General features: G+C 53.4%; 1 protein-coding gene across 5 annotated transcripts; it reads left to right on the plus strand.

The window, feature by feature from the left end:
• The first annotated feature begins 1378 nt into the window (after positions 1–1378).
• LOC144727195 (uncharacterized) lies at positions 1379–11228 on the plus strand. Of its 5 annotated transcripts, none has more exons than XM_078605849.1 (5): positions 1379–2143; positions 3650–4080; positions 4333–4410; positions 5964–6080; positions 8738–11228. In XM_078605849.1, exons 2-5 carry the CDS (start codon positions 3657–3659, stop codon positions 9154–9156), a joined length of 1038 nt encoding a protein of 345 aa, XP_078461975.1. In that variant the 5' UTR covers positions 1379–2143; positions 3650–3656; the 3' UTR covers positions 9157–11228. The 5 variants fall into 5 exon arrangements, with proteins under 5 accessions (XP_078461975.1, XP_078461976.1, XP_078461977.1 ...); XM_078605847.1 differs by having other exon boundaries at positions 1380–2143; positions 3650–4113; XM_078605848.1 differs by having other exon boundaries at positions 1380–2143; positions 3650–4107.
• Positions 11229–17702: the final 6474 nt, after the last annotated feature.

Raw genomic sequence — 17702 nt, forward strand, 5'->3', positions numbered from 1 at the left:
TCAGCCTGAAGCTCCAGTCAGTCAGCCTGGAGCTCCAGTCAGTCAGCCTGGAGCTCGAGGCAGTCCACCTGGAGCTCGAGGCAGTCAGCCTGGAGCTCGAGGTAGTCAGCCTGGAGCTCGAGGCAGTTAGCCTGGAGCTCAAAGCAGTCAGCCTGGAGCTCGAGACAGTCCACCTGGAGCTCAAAGCAGTCAGCCTGGAGCTCGAGACAGTCAGCCTGGAGCTCAAAGCAGTCAGCCTGGAGCTCGAGGCAGTCAGCCTGGAGCTCAAAGCAGTCAGCCTGGAGCTCCAGTCAGCCTGGAGCTCAAAGCAGTCAGCCTGGAGCTCCAGTCAGTCAGCCTGGAGCTCGAGACAGTCAGCCTGGAGCTCCAGTCAGCCTGGAGCTCGAGGCAGCCTGGAGTTCGAGGCAGTCAGTCTGGAGCTCGAGGCAGTCAGCCTGGAGCTCCAGTCAGTCAGCCTGGAGCTCGAGGCAGTCAGCCTGCAGCTCGAGACAGTCCACCTGGAGATCGAGGCAGTCAGCCTGGAGCTCCAGTCAGCCTGGAGCTCCAGTCAGTCAGCCTGGAGCTCGAGGCAGTCAGCCTGCAGCTCGAGACAGTCCACCTGGAGATCGAGGCAGTCAGCCTGGAGCTCGAGGGAGGCAGCCTGGAGCTCGAGGCTGCCTGGACCTACAGTCAGCCTGGAGCTCGAGGCAGTCAGCCTGGAGCTCGAGGGATGCAGCCTGGAGCTCGAGGCAGCCTGGAGCTCGAGGCAGTCAGCCTGGAGCTCCAGTCAGCCTGGAGCTCGAGGCAGTCAGCCTGGAGCTCGAGGGAGGCAGCCTGGAACTCCAGGCAGCCTGGAGCTCAGCGCCTCTAGCTGGGAAGAGGACAAGTGGACACAACTGCTGCAGTAGTAATCATGCTGCTTCTGCAGTAGTAATGCTGCTGCAGCAGTAGTAATTATGCTGCTTCTGCAGTAGTAATGCTGCGGCATAAGTAGTAATCATACAGCTGCTGCTGCAACAGCGGTAATGCTGCTGTTGCTAATTTTGCAAGGAAAAAATCTCGAAAAGTTCATCTCCGGTGTTAATTTATTTAACGTTATGAACAAAAACCGATTGACATTGTCACGACTCTCCCCCTTTAAAAAAACGCTGTGCCAATCCTTGCGATATAAAAATATTTAATTATATATCTTGGTTTAATATTACTTTTTATCATACAATCAACAAAAACATGGCCTATGGGATAACATGGCCCCTGTGGGAGGGTGAGTCGGCCCTGGGCTCAGTGCCACCTGAGGCCATCACCACCCAGGGAGGGGACCCCCTCGGCACCCGCGGCTCGCTGCCTCCTCTTGGGGGCCGCGCGTGGGGCGCGATTCGCCGCGACCCCTTGGCGCGAGGGAGGCGGAGACCACGCGCACTGTACTCGCTCTACTGTACTCGCGACAGTATCCGCACCACTCTGCACACTCTGCACCACACACACCGCTCGCTACTCTACACTCTCTCTACACTATATACTCTCTCTACTGTACTCTCCCTACTCTACACTACTCTCTCTACACTGTCTACTCTCTCTACACTGTCTACACTCTCTACACTACACTCTCTACTCTCTCCACTGTATTCTCTCTACACTCTCTACACTCTCTATTCTACACACTCTACCGTAACACTCTCTACTCTACACCCTACTATCTCCTCCACATACTACGCTACACACATATCTCTACTCTTCCCACTGCACACTGCTCTCTTGTCGACTCGACATCCGACTCTCTTATTCTACACCCCGCATTACAGCCTCTACATACGCTACACACTCATCTCCTCTCTCCTCTAACCCCACACACTCCTCACCACTCTTACACCCGTTTCTACTCTACACACTTATCTCCTCTGTCCTCTGCCCCACACACTCCTCACCACTCTTACACCCGTCTCTACTCTACACACTCCTCTCTACTCAACGCACCACTCTCTCTACTGCTACTCTCCGGCATCTGCACAGCTTCGCGGTCCATCTTCTCTGCACACTCCCTCGTCTGTCTCCCTGCACTCCCCCTGCTCTCTCTCACGTGTCGCAGAGAGCGCCTCCACTCCTTCCCGCAGCCTCCAGGTCGCAGAGCAGCGTCCGTCTTTGTCTCTCCCGCGCCAGTGTCTCAGTGAGTCGGTCGCGTTCACTCGACTCTTGTATTGTCACAGCAGCTGTCACGTGCTGGTGTCGTCATAATCACTCTCACGTGCTTGTCACATAAACTGTCACGTGATTGGTTTGTCTCAACTGTCAAGGAGTTTGTATTCTCACAACTGTCTCACGTGTTAGTATTGTCACACGAACTGTCCCGTAATTGTATTATCACAACCGTTACGTTCTTGTCACAAGGATTGTCACAAGAACTATCACGCGTTAGGATTGTCACAAGAACTGTAACATTCTTGAATTGTGAGAAGAACTGTCACGTGCTTGAATTATCACAATAACTGTCACTTGCTTGAATTTTTTCAAGCAGGGCCACGTGTTAGCGTTGCCTCAATCGTTGTCACGTGCTTATTGTATTGTCACCGTAATCACTGCCACTGCACGGACTGCTTTCTGAAGCCTGTACGCAGGCTAGGGAGAGAGGCGTGTGTGTGCATGGCCTTGCATTCTTGTGCAGATTCAGACCCGCCAGGGGTGGCGTGGAATGGGTATTCCACAGGCGTGCAGAGGCATTCCTTTGGACAAATACGCAGAGTCCTCCACTGGGTTCTATTACACAACAGCAATACGTCATTATACCCGCAGTGAATGCTTTGTTAAAAGACAGATCCGCCATATAGGCTTAACGGACTTTTGGATCAAGTGCGTTTAGCGAGCGTCTATGAATACTGGTGCAGCACACGAGGGGGTGGGTGGCCAGCACCAGGCCCGGACGTATTTATCACCCAAGTGGCGGTATTTACACATTGTACCAGGTACTCATTTGAGGCTGAATTGACCCATAACCAGTTCAGATAATCGTCACTGGTGTTGGCCAAGAGCACGAATCGAACTCAGGTCGCCAGGTTCGTAGAGTAGAGCACTGACCGCGACACTACCGCCAAAAAGGCATTCACACATACGCAGCTTGATTGTGTGATTTTGAACATGGGAGCCCAATGAGATGGACGGCCCTCCAGGTGGTGATGGAGGCTAACAGACAACGCTGATATCGCAGAGTGAGTTCCAGGAATCGGTTGAGTCGCCAAAGACACAAATTCTGGAATCGGCGCTGCAGATATTTGTGTAGTTCTCCAGTCCGCCTGTCACTATCTTGCTGGTGGGATGGTCAGGGTGAACTCCTGCTGCTCAAATGTGCGTTGAGGCATTGGTGCTCATCTCCTGTTTACAGCTCTGAGCCAGCGGTGGAAAGTTCATGTTCCTATAGCGGGGTGAGTCTATCCAAAAGGACAACCACTGTTCACTTCCCCACAAAGGGGTACTCGTTTTATGAACCCAGGAGGGACGGAAGATGGGCTGAGTCAACCATTAACCAGGACTTGAACTGGCAACTTTTATTATTGGGAGCCGTTCGCTCTACCGCTGAGCCACCTACCTGGGCGGGCTGTATTGGAATCTTGTTGGTCAGATGGCCCATTAGGTAACACGCCACACACACACTGAGTGCGTGCACCATCTCATCTCACAGTGAGCCGATGGCCTCCGCGCTGGCCGTGGACTCGTGCGTGGACTTCTCGGCGTGGCTGAAGGCGCAGGGCGTGAATGCCGAGGTAGCCCGGGCCATAGACTCTGAGCTCGGCATCCGCGACTACGGAGTCCTGCGCGCCTGCGTGGGCGACGGCCACGTCCGCGCCGAGCTTCTGGCCGCGGCGCGCGACCGCCTGCCCTTCGGCTTCTACGCCGTGCTGCGCCAGGTCGTGCGCTCGCTGCACCTGCCGGAGGCCGAGGGGCCGCGGTCAGAGACGGCGCTGGGCGACCTGCTGGACGTGCTGGTGGTGCTGTTCGGCGGACTCGGCCGGGAGCTGCTGCTCTCCGCGCAGAAGCTGGGGGAGTTGGACGGCGGCCGGACGACCCCGCAGACGGAGAGGTTGCGGAGCACCACGACGGAGGATAACCTCGGTGAAGCGGACGAGCGTGAACTCTCAAGTAACAGTGAGCTGTTTTAATCATGTCCACCCGGAGTCCTGTTCCAGTATTGTAAATTGATATTTGGCGCCTGTTTCTGGTTTCTCTGTATGTATGTATATGTGTGCGTTAAACTTCTTTCGCACCCCAATGTCACCAACCGTGCTAATATGAGGTGGGGGAAATGTGCTGTGGGTTTCTGAACAGACTTCAACTGTAAGGGCATTGTTGGTTTCTCTTTCTCAGTTAACTGCGCAGAGTTTGGAAACTTTAAACCCCCCTCATCGGCTCAGGCTTTCGAAGCTCCTGACTGGACCAACCCGGGTAAGCGGCACCCATTGGTGGATTTCTATCGAGGCAGTGTAAATAACTGCGGCGCGTCGTGTATGGTTGGAGCTTATTTTAACGTATTAGCGGTACACCGTTGATGGTGCGCAGTAAAAATAACAAAAATTTCCAATAATTATTTATTTTCCCGCAATTCGCAACCCCGGTCAGAAAATCTTGCTGGGTGGTGGTGTGTCAAAATCAGTTCTCGTGATTTCGAAGCAGTTGGAAGATGAATGTTTACATGAGCGGCTGAACACGAAGAAGCTCCACACTCTGTTACCGTATAGCACAAATCAACAGGGCATTGAATGCCAATACCAAATCAAATAACATGAGCATTGAAACTGCCCAAGTAATTAAAATGATAAAAATACCATGCATTGTGGGAGTAACTGATAAACTAGCCAGATGTTTGGAAAAACAAAACATCCATGTCAAATTTAGCACGGTACATAAAATACAGAAATTAATATCTGGTACAAAATATGTATTACTGAAGCTATCAACAGAAGGTGTGTACAGGATTAACTGCACGTGTGGTAAATGTTATGTTGGGCAAACAGGACGAATGATCAGCACGAGATGCAAGAACATCAGAGAAATATTGAATACTCCCAAATACAACTGTCAGCAGTAGCAGAACACGTGCCAATAAGGACACTCGATTGATTTTGATAATGTTGAAGTTCTGTGCAAAACTAGCTACTACTGGTAAAGACTACTTAGAGAATCTATCGAAATTGAAAGAAATACAAATAATTTTAACTGTTCGGATAACTACTGCCTTAGTGCTGCGTAGAAGCGAATCATCAAATAATACATAATTTAAATGCATGCCTATAAAGGGCACCATACTTCAATAGGGATTACCGTTGGTACGGCTATTTTAATACACAATAGACAGGAAGGACATGATCAAAGGGCTCGCATAATACACATGCATAATGTACGTTGACTCATTAACCCCTCCTACTTTGCGAAAGAGCGCAGAAGTGTGGCCACCACATCTACGCCGCTATATAAGGAACGAAACAGACTTCTACACAAATCTGTCTGTCACCTGATGAAGCTAGTTGTAATTACTGGCGAAACGCCGTACTCAGATTATAAATGTTGTGGCTTGGCTCTCCAACACACCGGTGTGCTGTACTAGTGACGAATTGGCACGTTCTGTTTACGTGACATCGCTTACTAGTTGGTTGCGTCGGGAGGTGGCGGGTTTTAATGACACATTATATATTTACACGATCTAACCCCAAAAACCTGTATTATGGATGATATTGGTCGTGAAAGCCTACGTGTTAAATGTTTGGTTATGTTGTGGGTGTACTGGAAATGTGGATCCCTCAGTGAATGATATCAATTGGCTCCACGAAAACCATCGGTAATTGGAATTATCGTTAATCGAATATATAAAATACATGTTAAAGGGCTTAATTTGTTCCAAGACGATCGTAAGTTGACTTTTTGAATGAGCACTCTCAAGTCACCAGGGCACTGTTTGGTTGAGGTTACGTGATGAAGCTGCTTCCTTTCTGCTTGCTCAGCTGCGGGTGAAGACGACGCGCTGACCTTATCCATGGATTGCGCAAACGCAAACCACCTGTGGAACAGAATTAAGCTGGAACAAGTTGAAGCCGTTTCTTCCTACGAGTCTCTGAGAGGTAAAGCACAGAACATCGACGACGTTCTAATCTACTTCGGTAAAGAGATGTCAGGCATTTCACGATGCGGTCTTCTTCATATGGCTGATGTCGATGTGCAACGGCTACAATTTTGAATTGAGGTGGTCAGGTCGGATAATTGCGTTGGGAGTAATGTGCAGTGGCGAATCATTGCTGTGATGACGATGCCTCCTCGTATTTGTGGATTGGGCATTGAGTCGTCGTTATTTGTTCCACCGTCTGTTGTGGGCGACCACAGGCTCCGCACACAGCTGGAGCATTTTACTTTTTTTCGATTGTGCACGATCAAGCGTCCACATCTGCTGCCGTGGTTTGTGCAGTGGATCCTGTTTCGGGTTGTAGCTCTATAAGCTCCACGGAAGATCAAAAAAACCTAGGGATCTTCTGCGGCATCGGGTCTTTCACAAGGAGGTGTTTGGTTGTGACTTCTTGTCAACTCCATTTGGCTTTCCAAGCTTTTATCATCGTCATCATCATAATCAGGATTTAAGTTACATTCTTGCAGGTTGAGCACATGTAGCCCAAAAGGGGTTTGCAGCGCGACATTAAGCGGTGGTGGTAAGGGACGTTATTGAGATGCTGGTGGGTCAGGAGACGTCCCAGTAAAGCCTCGTAAAATATGGACTCGTTAGGTGGAGGGCAACGGGCATACTGAAAATAATGTAACATTTTGAAACCGTTAATTTGAATTACATGTATACAGTTGGTAACATAGGCCAGTCGTCCTTCATAGCAAATGCTGCTATTGTGGAGGTTACATTCAGCATACCAGTGACATTTCCTTGCTTTTCACATAGAGATAGTATAACCTATAACGCAGGTTTACTATGCCTTGGTATTGTCATGCAAAGACAAAGATCCAAGTGCTTTTGGCGAGCACCTATGAAGGCCGGCACGGCACACGACGGGGTGGGTGGCCAGCACCACGCCCAGCCGCCTTTGTCTCCCAAGTGGCGATATTAACACATCGCACCAGGTGCTCAGTGGAGGCTGAGTCGACCTAGGGGAGGCCCAGAAACCATTTCAGATAATCGTCACTGGTGTTGGTCGTGAGCAGGAATTGAGCTCAGGTCGCGGGGTTCGTAGTGCAGCGTAGTGCTAACTGCTACGCTACCACGTAGTGTATTTGTGTTTTACGTTTCACCGTAATTCCTGAGGGGTGCACGATGGCTTACAACCATACACAAGGAATACATCAGCAAATCTTCACTGATCACGTGATAAATGAAGCACCTCCAATTAGCACGATTGGATACGTACGGTACGAAATAAGTTAAACGTACTTGCAGGAGGATTTCTCCACAACTCTGGCTATCGCTTGATGAAGCTGGTTGTAATTATTGGCAAAAACGTTGTACTCGAATTGTAAATGTTGTTGGTTTAAGCTCGAACACACCTTTGTGCTGAACTGGTAACTAATTAGCACATTTTGTTTACGTGACAAACATTACTTATTGGTTGTTGGGTGGTGGCGAATTTAACGACACGTTTATAAATTTCGATTTAAAGCTTTCGTGACTGCAGGGATTCATTTTCTTGGTTCTTTCGGTAAAGTCACGTAGAAGGGAAGTAATACAATAATAAAAAATAAAACATAATAAAATAATTCTCACGACGTTTCGGCCACAACGCAAGCAGCTGTCATCAGGTCATTCTTCACCTGTGGACGGCTGCTTGCGTTGTGGCCGAAACGTCGTGAGAATTATTTCATTGTTTTATTCTTATTACTTTATTACTTCCCTTCTACATGACTTTACCGAAAGAACCAAGAAGACACGTTTATATTTACGCGATTTAACCCAAAAACCTCTATCTCTGTGTGGAGTTTGTATCTTCTCACCCAGTTGTGGACGGTTTCCTCGGGGTTCTGTGGCTTCCTCCCAGAGCTAACAAAACACCGTACAGTGTAACTTGTATTGGCCGCAACAAACCGATTATTTAAATTTACCTGAAAATGACTCAATGGGGGAAAATACCCACAGCGAGAACAACATTGCCCCCTCCTGACAAAACTTGGCAGGATTCCCATGAACAAACTATATATGTATGTATGTTGAACTTCTTTCTCACCGTACGTAGCTGACCGTGCTAATCGGAGGTGCGGGGGGAAGGACAACAAACTAAACACAATAAATGAGTTCTCAATCTCGATGAAGATTTAAAAGTGCATAGCTCCGGTGGCTTCCTAATATCGGAAGGAAGAGCATTCCAGACGGCTGCACAAATGCATCCGAAAGCACCGCACGATGTGGTGACCTTCTTTGTTCAATGGGCTAACCAAAAGCCACTGCTGCTGCGAGGTGACCGGAGTTTACGTGATGATAGTTTATGCTCCTTGACGAGATCAGTGAGGTATCATGGTTCATTTGTGGCAAGCACTTTCTGTGTAAAGGAGTGCGACTTGATAATGCTGTATTCGTTCAGCAACCAGGGTTTTCCTGGGTAAACAAGGGGAATAACAACAACGTATTTTTCTTATTATTATTCACAAGGGCATAAGCTGCTGGGTGTGATGGTGCCTCCGCCGGGTTTTCATGGGTAAACAAGCGGAATAACAACAACGTATTGATACTTTTATTATTCACAAGGGCATAATAAGCCGCTGGGTGTGACGGTGCCCCCACCCCATGTCGCAGCGATGGGCGCAGAGAAGCCGTTCCCGTGCGAGGAGTGTGGCCGGAGCTTTGCCAGCCCTGCCGACCTCAAAAAGCACGCGGTGGTCCACGCGTCAGGCCGCTGGCCCCACTTGTGCGACGCCTGCGGAAAGTGCTTCTCCAAGGCATCGCACCTGACGCGCCACCGCAGGACGCACACGGGCGAGCGGCCCTACGAGTGTGACCTCTGCGGCAAGGCCTTCTCCCAGGTGCCCAACCTCAAGAGGCACCGGAGGACCCACAGCGGAGAGCCGCCCGTGGCGGCGTGCGCTGACTACGACGGGGGATTCTCGCGCGGCCCGCAGCTGGTGGCGCACCGGCGGCTGAAGCACGGCAAAGGCGGCACACCATCACCGCCGCTGCCATCAGCGTCGTATGGAGACGGTAGTCGCGAGGATTAAAACGGAGACTGCCCTCCGCGCATCTTACATGTCCGCCGGCTTTCGTCAATAAAGCGCATGTGGTTTTGTTCACACAGTGAAGTGATTTTGCCGCAGCGAGAAGCCAGTCCGAGCCGCGACTGCTTTCCTGCTGCTGCTCCTGCAAGTGGGCAGATTCAAGCTCGTGGGTCCCAGGTTGGGAGAATGTATGTAGTAGCAACAGCAGCAGTGGAAGCAACTGTGACGGCAGCTGCTGCTGCTGCTCTCACAACTACAGCAGTAGCAGCAACAGTGACAGCAGTGACAACCCATCCCTACTGGACATCTTTTTCACCCCTACTGGACATCTGTGAAAAAGAGCTTGATAGCTCATCGAATTTCTCCAAGATATACATTATTATTATTATTATTCTGATTGAGTAGCAGTGACAGCAGTAGCAGCAGCATGATAAACGATGGCTTTGCGAATCGTCGCCGAGGCTGGTGGAAGTGACAGGGTCTGTGGAGTAGTAAGTACGACGCCACGATGGACACTGTGATCCTGGGTATCGGCCCCGAGCCCGACTCCGACATTGGGCGCGTGGCTTTCTGGATGTGAAAAGGCTCACGGGGGACGGCATGGCGCTTCAGGTTTTTGTGGAAATGCTCGCGGCGCTCCGCTCGGAAGCAGGGAGGAGTTTGCGCGTTTCTGTCACGAGATGCGGTGTGGAGGCTCGGTGACGTCGCCAAAGAGCCTCCAGCGGGCGACGATCGGCGTCACGTTGCTCCGCTTTGGGTTGGGCAATGCTTTGCACGCAGGGGCGCAACTCCCTATTTCAACTGGGGGGCTATACAAGATATGACTGTGGGCCTCCCACCTTTCACCCAACTCACTTTTACTGAAATAGCTATGGATGTTTTTAACCCGTATAAATAATATGTTCGGTTATACCTATGCTGTGTATATATTGTTCTCATATTTTAGTTTAATAATTTATCTAAACATGTTTGTACTTGTTTATCTGTTGATTCGGGGCCCCCTTGTGGCCGACTGGGCCCCCTATGCGTGGCATAATGCTGCCGCGTACTCCCGCCCCCCACAGTACGCCCCTGTCTGCATGCATCTAAAGTATTAGAAGGCGCTTGCACAGTTTTTGCAATCTGGTGGCAGATTTTCTCTTATCTGGAGATCAGCAATGTCATCAATCCCATCCACCGTGCAGAGATTAACATGACCACTGCTGGTTTCAAAGTAAATTCTGGTGCAATTCATTCAAGGATCTCAGTGAGCCATGCACGGAGTTAAGAAATATAAATAGTGCAGAGTCCACTGGTGGCAGGGCATTCCATAGTTTTGGTGCAGCACATGCAAAGGATCGGTCACCCCAGGTGCAGAGTCCAGTTCTCAGCACATGGAGCAGATGTAAATTAGCGGATCAGCGAGGTCGTGATGGTACGTGTGAGTGAATCAGCTGTTGAATGTGTAGTAAGTATTCAGGAGGCTTTGACGACGGGGTCGGAGGCACACTTATTTATTAACACCAACTTGTGCACAGTAACGGGTACACACAGTACTTAAGGGGTTATCGTCCCCTTTACTCGGCTAACAGGGAGACACAACATCTAACCCCGCTAACCTAAGCCCAAGTCCTCCACTACGGAGCTAGGGGAGGCTACCTATCCCAGCCCTGGTCAAGCTGGGATCCCGGCACCCTGAGTCTCCAGACCGGCTCTTATAAGAACGTCAGTCTGGGCTCTCGGGGCCACGCCACCGGCTTGCCCTGGTCGGCCCTGACAAGGACAGCGAGCCAGGGGAGCTCCGGGGCCTATTCTAGCTGGTCTTCAGTCTTCGCTGGTTTAAGCTGATACTCGACCTCGAGCCCTCCGGCTCACCACCTTTTATAGTACTCGGCCCCCGGGAGGGGCCCGTGGGGGATGCAGGTGCGGACGTCGGTGTGAGCACCTCCTCTGTGTACGGCCCTAACCACGCCCCTTGTGTTTGTTAGCCATCCGCGCCCATACACCATTACACCTCTACATCACCCCCCCCTGTACAGCTCGCAGCCGTCCCCGGCTGCAACAAAATCAGAATAAAGGTGCATCCCTCCCCAAAACCGTGTGTGCCTCGCGTAATTTTAACAAGAACAATGACAACCATAACAACAACAACAGGAAACAGGTAGAAGAAGAAAGAAAAAAAATAACCCGGCGCACCCCCCCGAATAAATACCCCATTCCGCAAAACCAACATATATACACGCGCTCCGGACGCCTCCCCCCCTCGTCCGCAAAGGCCCCCCAACGGCCGACAATAATAGTCTGCGCGTTTTGGCGCGCGTTCTCGCGGCGGGCCCGTCACAAGGGCCCGTCCCGGCATGCTCAGTGGCGGTTGTTGACGGTCCGGGTGCGAGAGAGTCTGGTTTCGCTGCCGAGTGACCCCCGACCCCCCCGGGGGGGGTTGGCGGTCGTGGACCCGTCACTCCAGTTGCACCTGGAGATGGAACAGTTGATGTCAGGTTAGGCGAGAGCAGCGACATCGGGGAGTCGGCGGACCCCTCACACGTTTGGCCACGCGTGTGTGTGTGCGAACCACGGGGCGGCGCAATGAACGGTTTCAACCTTGAGGGGTGCACATACCACCCACGCCTCCCCCATTTGACGCGTACACATTGCGGCCGCAAGACCTGTACGACCTCCACGGGCCCCCGCCACGGCCGTACCAACTTTGACGAGGTCGCCAGCGGCACCTGGGGACAGTGCAACCATGCCCTGTCCCCTGGTTTCCATTTGAACACATGTACCCGCCCCAGCCGAAGCCTCTCGTTCGCCTTCTGGCGGAGTTCAGAATTTTGCACTGCCGCTTCCCGCGCCTCAGATAATTTGCCGATGTTAAATTTAACGTGTTCGGACAATGTAGACTTCGCCTGAGGCGCCGAGAGCTTCAGCTGGGTCGTCACAGGGGGGTTAGCCTCGCGGCCATACATTAAAAAGAAAGGGGAAAATCCGGTGGCCGCATGGGGAGCCATCCTGTAGGCTTGCAACACACCGGCAATGCGAAGGTCCCAATCTGGGATTCCGATACCTGCTGGGACAGCATGGACGTGATGGTCCGATGCAGCCATTCCACCATCCCGTCAGTTTGTGGGTGATACGGGGAGGTCCGAATTTTCTCCGTACCCAAGAGGTCGCACACCTCGCGGAGGAGTTTCCCCGAAAAATTCTTACCCTGGTCAGTCAGCAGCCGTTCCGGAGCACCCTTGTCGGGGACATAGCCCTGGACAAAGGCCTCCGCGATGGCTGCTGCCGACTGGTTGGCCAGGGGCCAGGCCATAGGCCATCTCGTGAAGTATTCGACCCCTGTCAATAAATACCTATTTCCCCTGGGTGTAGCTGGAAATGGCCCGAGAATATCTAGAGCAACGAGCTCGTTAACCCGGGAAACCTTTATGGACTGCAGCGGAGGGTTGGACCCCCTTGCTGGTGGCTTCCGCTGCGTGCATTGCGTGCACGACCCCAGGAGATCCCCCACGTCCTTTGCCATGCCCGGCCAGAAGAAATCGAGCTGGAGCGTGGCAAAGGTCTTGTGAACCCCCAAGTGCAGGAGCCGCTCATGAGCAGCCCATACCACCTTACCCCTTAATGCTGCAGGCACCACGAGCCGTTGGCGGCGGGATTTTCCGTCCCAGTGCATTAAAAGACCCTGGAACAACCCCCACGAGTCAACGTTCGTCACCCCCTGACCAACCCCCCCGGTGCGACGGCGCAGAGCGAGGAGGGAGGTGTCCTCCATTTGGAGGCGTCCCCACTCCGCGACCGACAACCCCAGCAACGAATCCCTCCCTTCTTGCTCGATAGGACCCGAAGCCGAAGGCGCATCGGCGGCGGCCACGAGGACCGAATCGGTGGTCACGTTCGGGGGCCTACAACGCCCCGAACCCAAGAGGCAAGCGCACTCCGAAGTGGGTGGTAACCGCAACAGGGCATCAGCGTTCGTGTGGCGGACGCCCTTACGATATGTGGTGACAAAGTCGTAGTCTTGGAGAATCTCCAATCATCGAGACAACTGGCCCGATGGTTGTTGAACCCGCAGGGCGTACTGTAGAGCCGCATGATCTGTACGGACGGTGATACGCCCACCGTACAGATACGGGCGGTACTGCTGAATGAAATAAACAATTGCCAATAATTCCCAACGGGTAACGCAGTACCGTTGTTCCGCTGGAGACAGTACCCGACTACCGTAAGCCACCACATGCTCTACGCCCCCAATGAGCTGGGACAGCACGCCCCCAATGCCCGTGTTACTTGCGTCTGTATCGAGCAAGAAGGATTGTGAGAAATCGGGGTAATTCAACGGCGGAGCCCCCACCAGGGCATTCCGGAGGGCGCGAAAAGCAGCCTCCTCCTCCGGCCCCCAATGAAACCTGACTCCTTTGGACATCAAGGCATGCAATGGTTTCGCGATCGTAGCGAAGTCAGCCACAAACCGTCGGTAGTACGACGCGAACCCAATGAAACTCCTGACCTCTCCCACCGAGGTGGGAGTCGGCCAGGAGCTGACGCATTCCGTTTTGGCGGGATCAGTGGATATCCCCGAGCGCCCAACAATGTGACCCAAATACCGCACCGATTCGCGGAGCAAATGGCACTTCTGCGGTTTAAATTTCAAATTGGCAGCCCGCATTTTGAGAAAAACAGCACGCAACCTCTGGAGGTGTTCCTCGAAGGATTTGCTAAAGACGATGACATCGTCCAAGTAAATTAAACACGAATCCCATTGCAAGCCTGCCAAGACCAGTTCCATTAACCGCTGAAAAGTTGCCGGCGCAGAATGTAAGCCCATCGGCAAGCCGTTAAATTGGAAGAGACCTTGCGGTGTACGAAAAGCAGTCTTAGGTTTTGATTCGTCATCCAGAGGAAGCTGCCAGAATCCAGAAAGCAAATCGAGGGTGGAAAAGAATCGCGCCCCCGCCAAGGCATCGAGCGACTCATCCATTCGAGGAAGCGGGTACGCATCTGCAACAGAAATTTTGTTCAATCGCCGAAAGTCGACACAAAACCGCAGTGAGCCGTCGTGTTTTTTCACCAAAACGATCGGCGCGCCCCACGGGCTGTTGGAAGGGGAAATGATATTGGCGGCTAGCATGTCATCAACGGCCGATTTGACATGATCCTTTTCGGCGGGACTCAGCCGAAAGGGATTTTGGCGGATTGGCGCGCTGTCACCCGTGTCAATATGGTGTCGCAGCAATTTAGTACAACCAATATCAAATTTGTGTTGACTAAAAACGTCGGCAAATTCTGTCAGGAGAACTCGCAGCTGCGCACGCTGCGAGTCGGACAGGTCCACTGATCCCGCGCAAAGTGCATCCAGCCATCCGTCATCACAGTCCGAATGCGTTCGCGACGGAGGATCGGTGGTTACCTGACCCACGAGTGGTTCCTCATAGGGTGCCGGCGTTGCGTGTGCAAGCACGGTCCCTTGAGGAACCACGGCCGTTCGCGATCCTACATTAAGGACTGCAATGAAGGGGTCCCCATCCCCTTTCACCATGGTCTGAGCCGCTAGTAAATCGGGGCCATTGACCCCGGCCCGAGATGGTCCCAACAAGACCCCCCGATCCGCAACCCCCTCAGCAAACGGCCGACGCAACCTAAGAGGGACGAGCATCTGAGCCCCCGGGGGTACGCGCACAGTTTTTGTCACTAGCGCCTGCACGGTCGCAAACGCCCGACGCTCCGTGGCGGGGGAAGACAAAAACGTTACGCGTCGACCCGACGGGAGCTCGATGCACCCCTGGTCAATCAAGATACGAATGGGCATTTTGGCCAAGAAATCCGTCCCCAACAGGCACGGAACCGCCAGTGAGGAGGAAACCAAAACAGGGCCGGATAATTTAATGTCTCCAATGCAAATTTTGGCGCGGATTTGGCCAATGATGCCTAGCGAGCCCCCGTTAGCAGCATAGCATGGCACGTCAACGGGGAGCAAGGGACGACTTTGAACGGGAAGAATGTTATAAATCAAATCAGATATAATGGTCGCCGATGCTCCTGTGTCAATTAAAATCCGCACCTCTACCCCATCAATATGACCGACCACAACCGACGATCCCGCCGACGCTGCAACGACACGATGGGCGAGCTCCGACCACTGACCCGGTTGGAGCGCTCGCCGCATTTCAGAACAATCGGGCGCAACGGCCGTCGATTTGCGAGCCCTGTTCGGTTGAGCGCGTGAGTGTGTGTCGGATGTGTGCATGGGCCAAACGTGTGAGGTGCCACGACTCGCCGTATTTCTCTGCTGGAGCTTGGGTGGAGACGGCGCGGCGTCCTGACGAGGTGTCGCCCCGCGCTGACGGGGAGCCCGGCATCCTGAAGCAACGTGGCCTTGAAGACCACAGTTGTAGCAGCGTGTGAGCGCCCCAGATGGCCTGGGCTGCTCCTGGCGGCTCGGTCCATTCCGAGCCTGTGGTGCCGCCGATCTCCATTCCCCCCCGCCGCTCCACCCCGCAGACCTCCGATGGGAGGGTGGTCGCCGCCATGGCATGGCCGGCCACCCCCTTGGCGGCCTTGCGACGCAGGGACCGCAAGCCCCCGTGGATGTGGCGCGCGACCAGCAAGGACAACATCTCTGCGTCGTCTTGAGCCAAGACGGCGACGTCCAGCTCATCCGCGAGTAGCAGCAGCTTTTCAGCCACCATAGCGTCCACTCCCTCCTCGTCCATCCGCGGGAAAGCTGCCTTCGCCAGGGCCAGGAGAGCCGTCCGGAAGGCCAGGGGCGATTCGTTGGCGCCCCGATGACGATCGTGGAATAGCTGCCTGCAGTCCGAAGGCGGGCCATAGACAGCTGACAGCAGCTGCAGCGCCAAGTGCAGCGTGGCGCGCTTTTCCTTAGGCGCCGAGGTGAGAGTAGCCAGGGCGTCGTTGTCCAGCATCGCCGGCAGCGCGCGTAGTGCTTCGGCGTCCGTCCAGTTCGCCATCTCTTGATGAGCGATGAACCGCCTTTTGAAGCCGCCCCAGTCTTCGTCCGCGCCCACGAATTATTTGAGAGGCGGCAGTCGCTGTTGTAACGCGACGTCCGTGGCCGCGGATCGCGCTCCGTCGTTCTCAGCAGACGTTACAGTGTGGGCGGGCTGCGAGCATGGCATCGCCGGTCGCTCTGTTGTTGACGCGCTGGCCGGTGTTGATGATGTCACGGCTTGTGCTTGGCCCTCAGCAGTCACCTGACGCGGGCCGGCCCCACCCTCTGCTCGCACTGTAGTGATGGCGGGAAATTTAACCGCGAGCCGCGTCGGGGTGGCGGGAAATGTCGCCGCGCGTCGGCTGCTGTCGTCGTCCCGCGCAGCCCCTCCAGCCCCCAGCCGCGTGATCTCCTCCAACGCGGCGGCCGCAGCGTAGAGCAGCTCCGCCAGGCGGGAGTGAGCCAGCCGAAGTCCCTCGGCCGACGCATCCCCCCCTTCCTGTCGAAGCAGCGCGAGTGTACTCGGCCCCGGCTGCTCCGATCCGACCTCGGCCATCTCTGGCGGCGATTCGGCCGCGGTGTCCTCCATCTCCAACTCCCTGGTACGTGTCGTCCCTCGTGTGTCCATCGTTGAACGTTTGCTTCTGACCCCAGATGTAGTAAGTATTCAGGAGGCTTTGACGACGGGGTCGGAGGCACACTTATTTATTAACACCAACTTGTGCACAGTAACGGGTACACACAGTACTTAAGGGGTTATCGTCCCCTTTACTCGGCTAACAGGGAGACACAACATCTAACCCCGCTAACCTAAGCCCAAGGCCTCCACTACGGAGCTAGGGGAGGCTACCTATCCCAGCCCTGGTCAAGCTGGGATCCCGGCACCCTGTGTCTCCAGACCGGCTCTTATAAGAACGTCAGTCTGGGCTCTCGGGGCCACGCCACCGGCTTGCCCTGGTCGGCCCTGACAAGGACAGCGAGCCAGGGGAGCTCCGGGGCCTATGCTAGCTGGTCTTCAGTCTTCGCTGGTTTAAGCTGATACTCGACCTCGAGCCCTCCGGCTCACCACCTTTTATAGTACTCGGCCCCCGGGAGGGGCCCGTGGGGGATGCAGGTGCGGACGTCGGTGTGAGCACCTCCTCTGTGTACGGCCCTAACCACGCCCCTTGTGTTTGTTAGCCATCCGCGCCCATACACAATTACACCTCTACACATGTGTAGCAATAGAGGAAGTACCCCTGAACCCTTCACGTTCACATCTCTTCACACACCACGTGTTGTTCAGCTGGTGCTGTTCTGTTTTTAAACCGTTTTTACAATTTTCATTTTACCAGGCAAAGCCAACTGAGCTATTTAGCTCCATTTCAGAAGAGACCCAGTCACAAATGATAGCTCAATGAAGTGGCTCATCATCACGTGGACAGTTATAGCAGCCAAATACTCTAAACCCATGTTGATTCTAAATGTGGAGCGAAAAAACAGATGACCCGGAAAAAAATCCACACGTCCACGGGGAGAGAGACACGCAAACTCCAATTACACAGCAGCAGGCGTCAGGGTCGATAATGGAACCCACGACCTCCTGCATACCAGGCGAGGTAGTTAACATCTCATAGTCCCGTGA

The sequence above is a fragment of the Lampetra planeri genome, chromosome 25 (assembly GCF_965212315.1).
Source record: "Lampetra planeri chromosome 25, kcLamPlan1.2.h2, whole genome shotgun sequence".
NCBI lineage: Eukaryota > Metazoa > Chordata > Hyperoartia > Petromyzontiformes > Petromyzontidae > Lampetra > Lampetra planeri.

Excerpts from the sequence above, each read along its gene's own strand:
- LOC144727195 (XM_078605847.1), top strand. The coding sequence starts at position 3,657 with ATGGCCTCCGCGCTGGCCGTGGACTCGTGCGTGGACTTCTCGGCGTGG. Across the intron at positions 4,411-5,963 it reads TCCTGACTGGACCAACCCGG|CTGCGGGTGAAGACGACGCG; the intron begins GTAAGCGGCACC and ends CTGCTTGCTCAG. Across the intron at positions 6,081-8,737 it reads TTCCTACGAGTCTCTGAGAG|CGATGGGCGCAGAGAAGCCG; the intron begins GTAAAGCACAGA and ends CCCATGTCGCAG.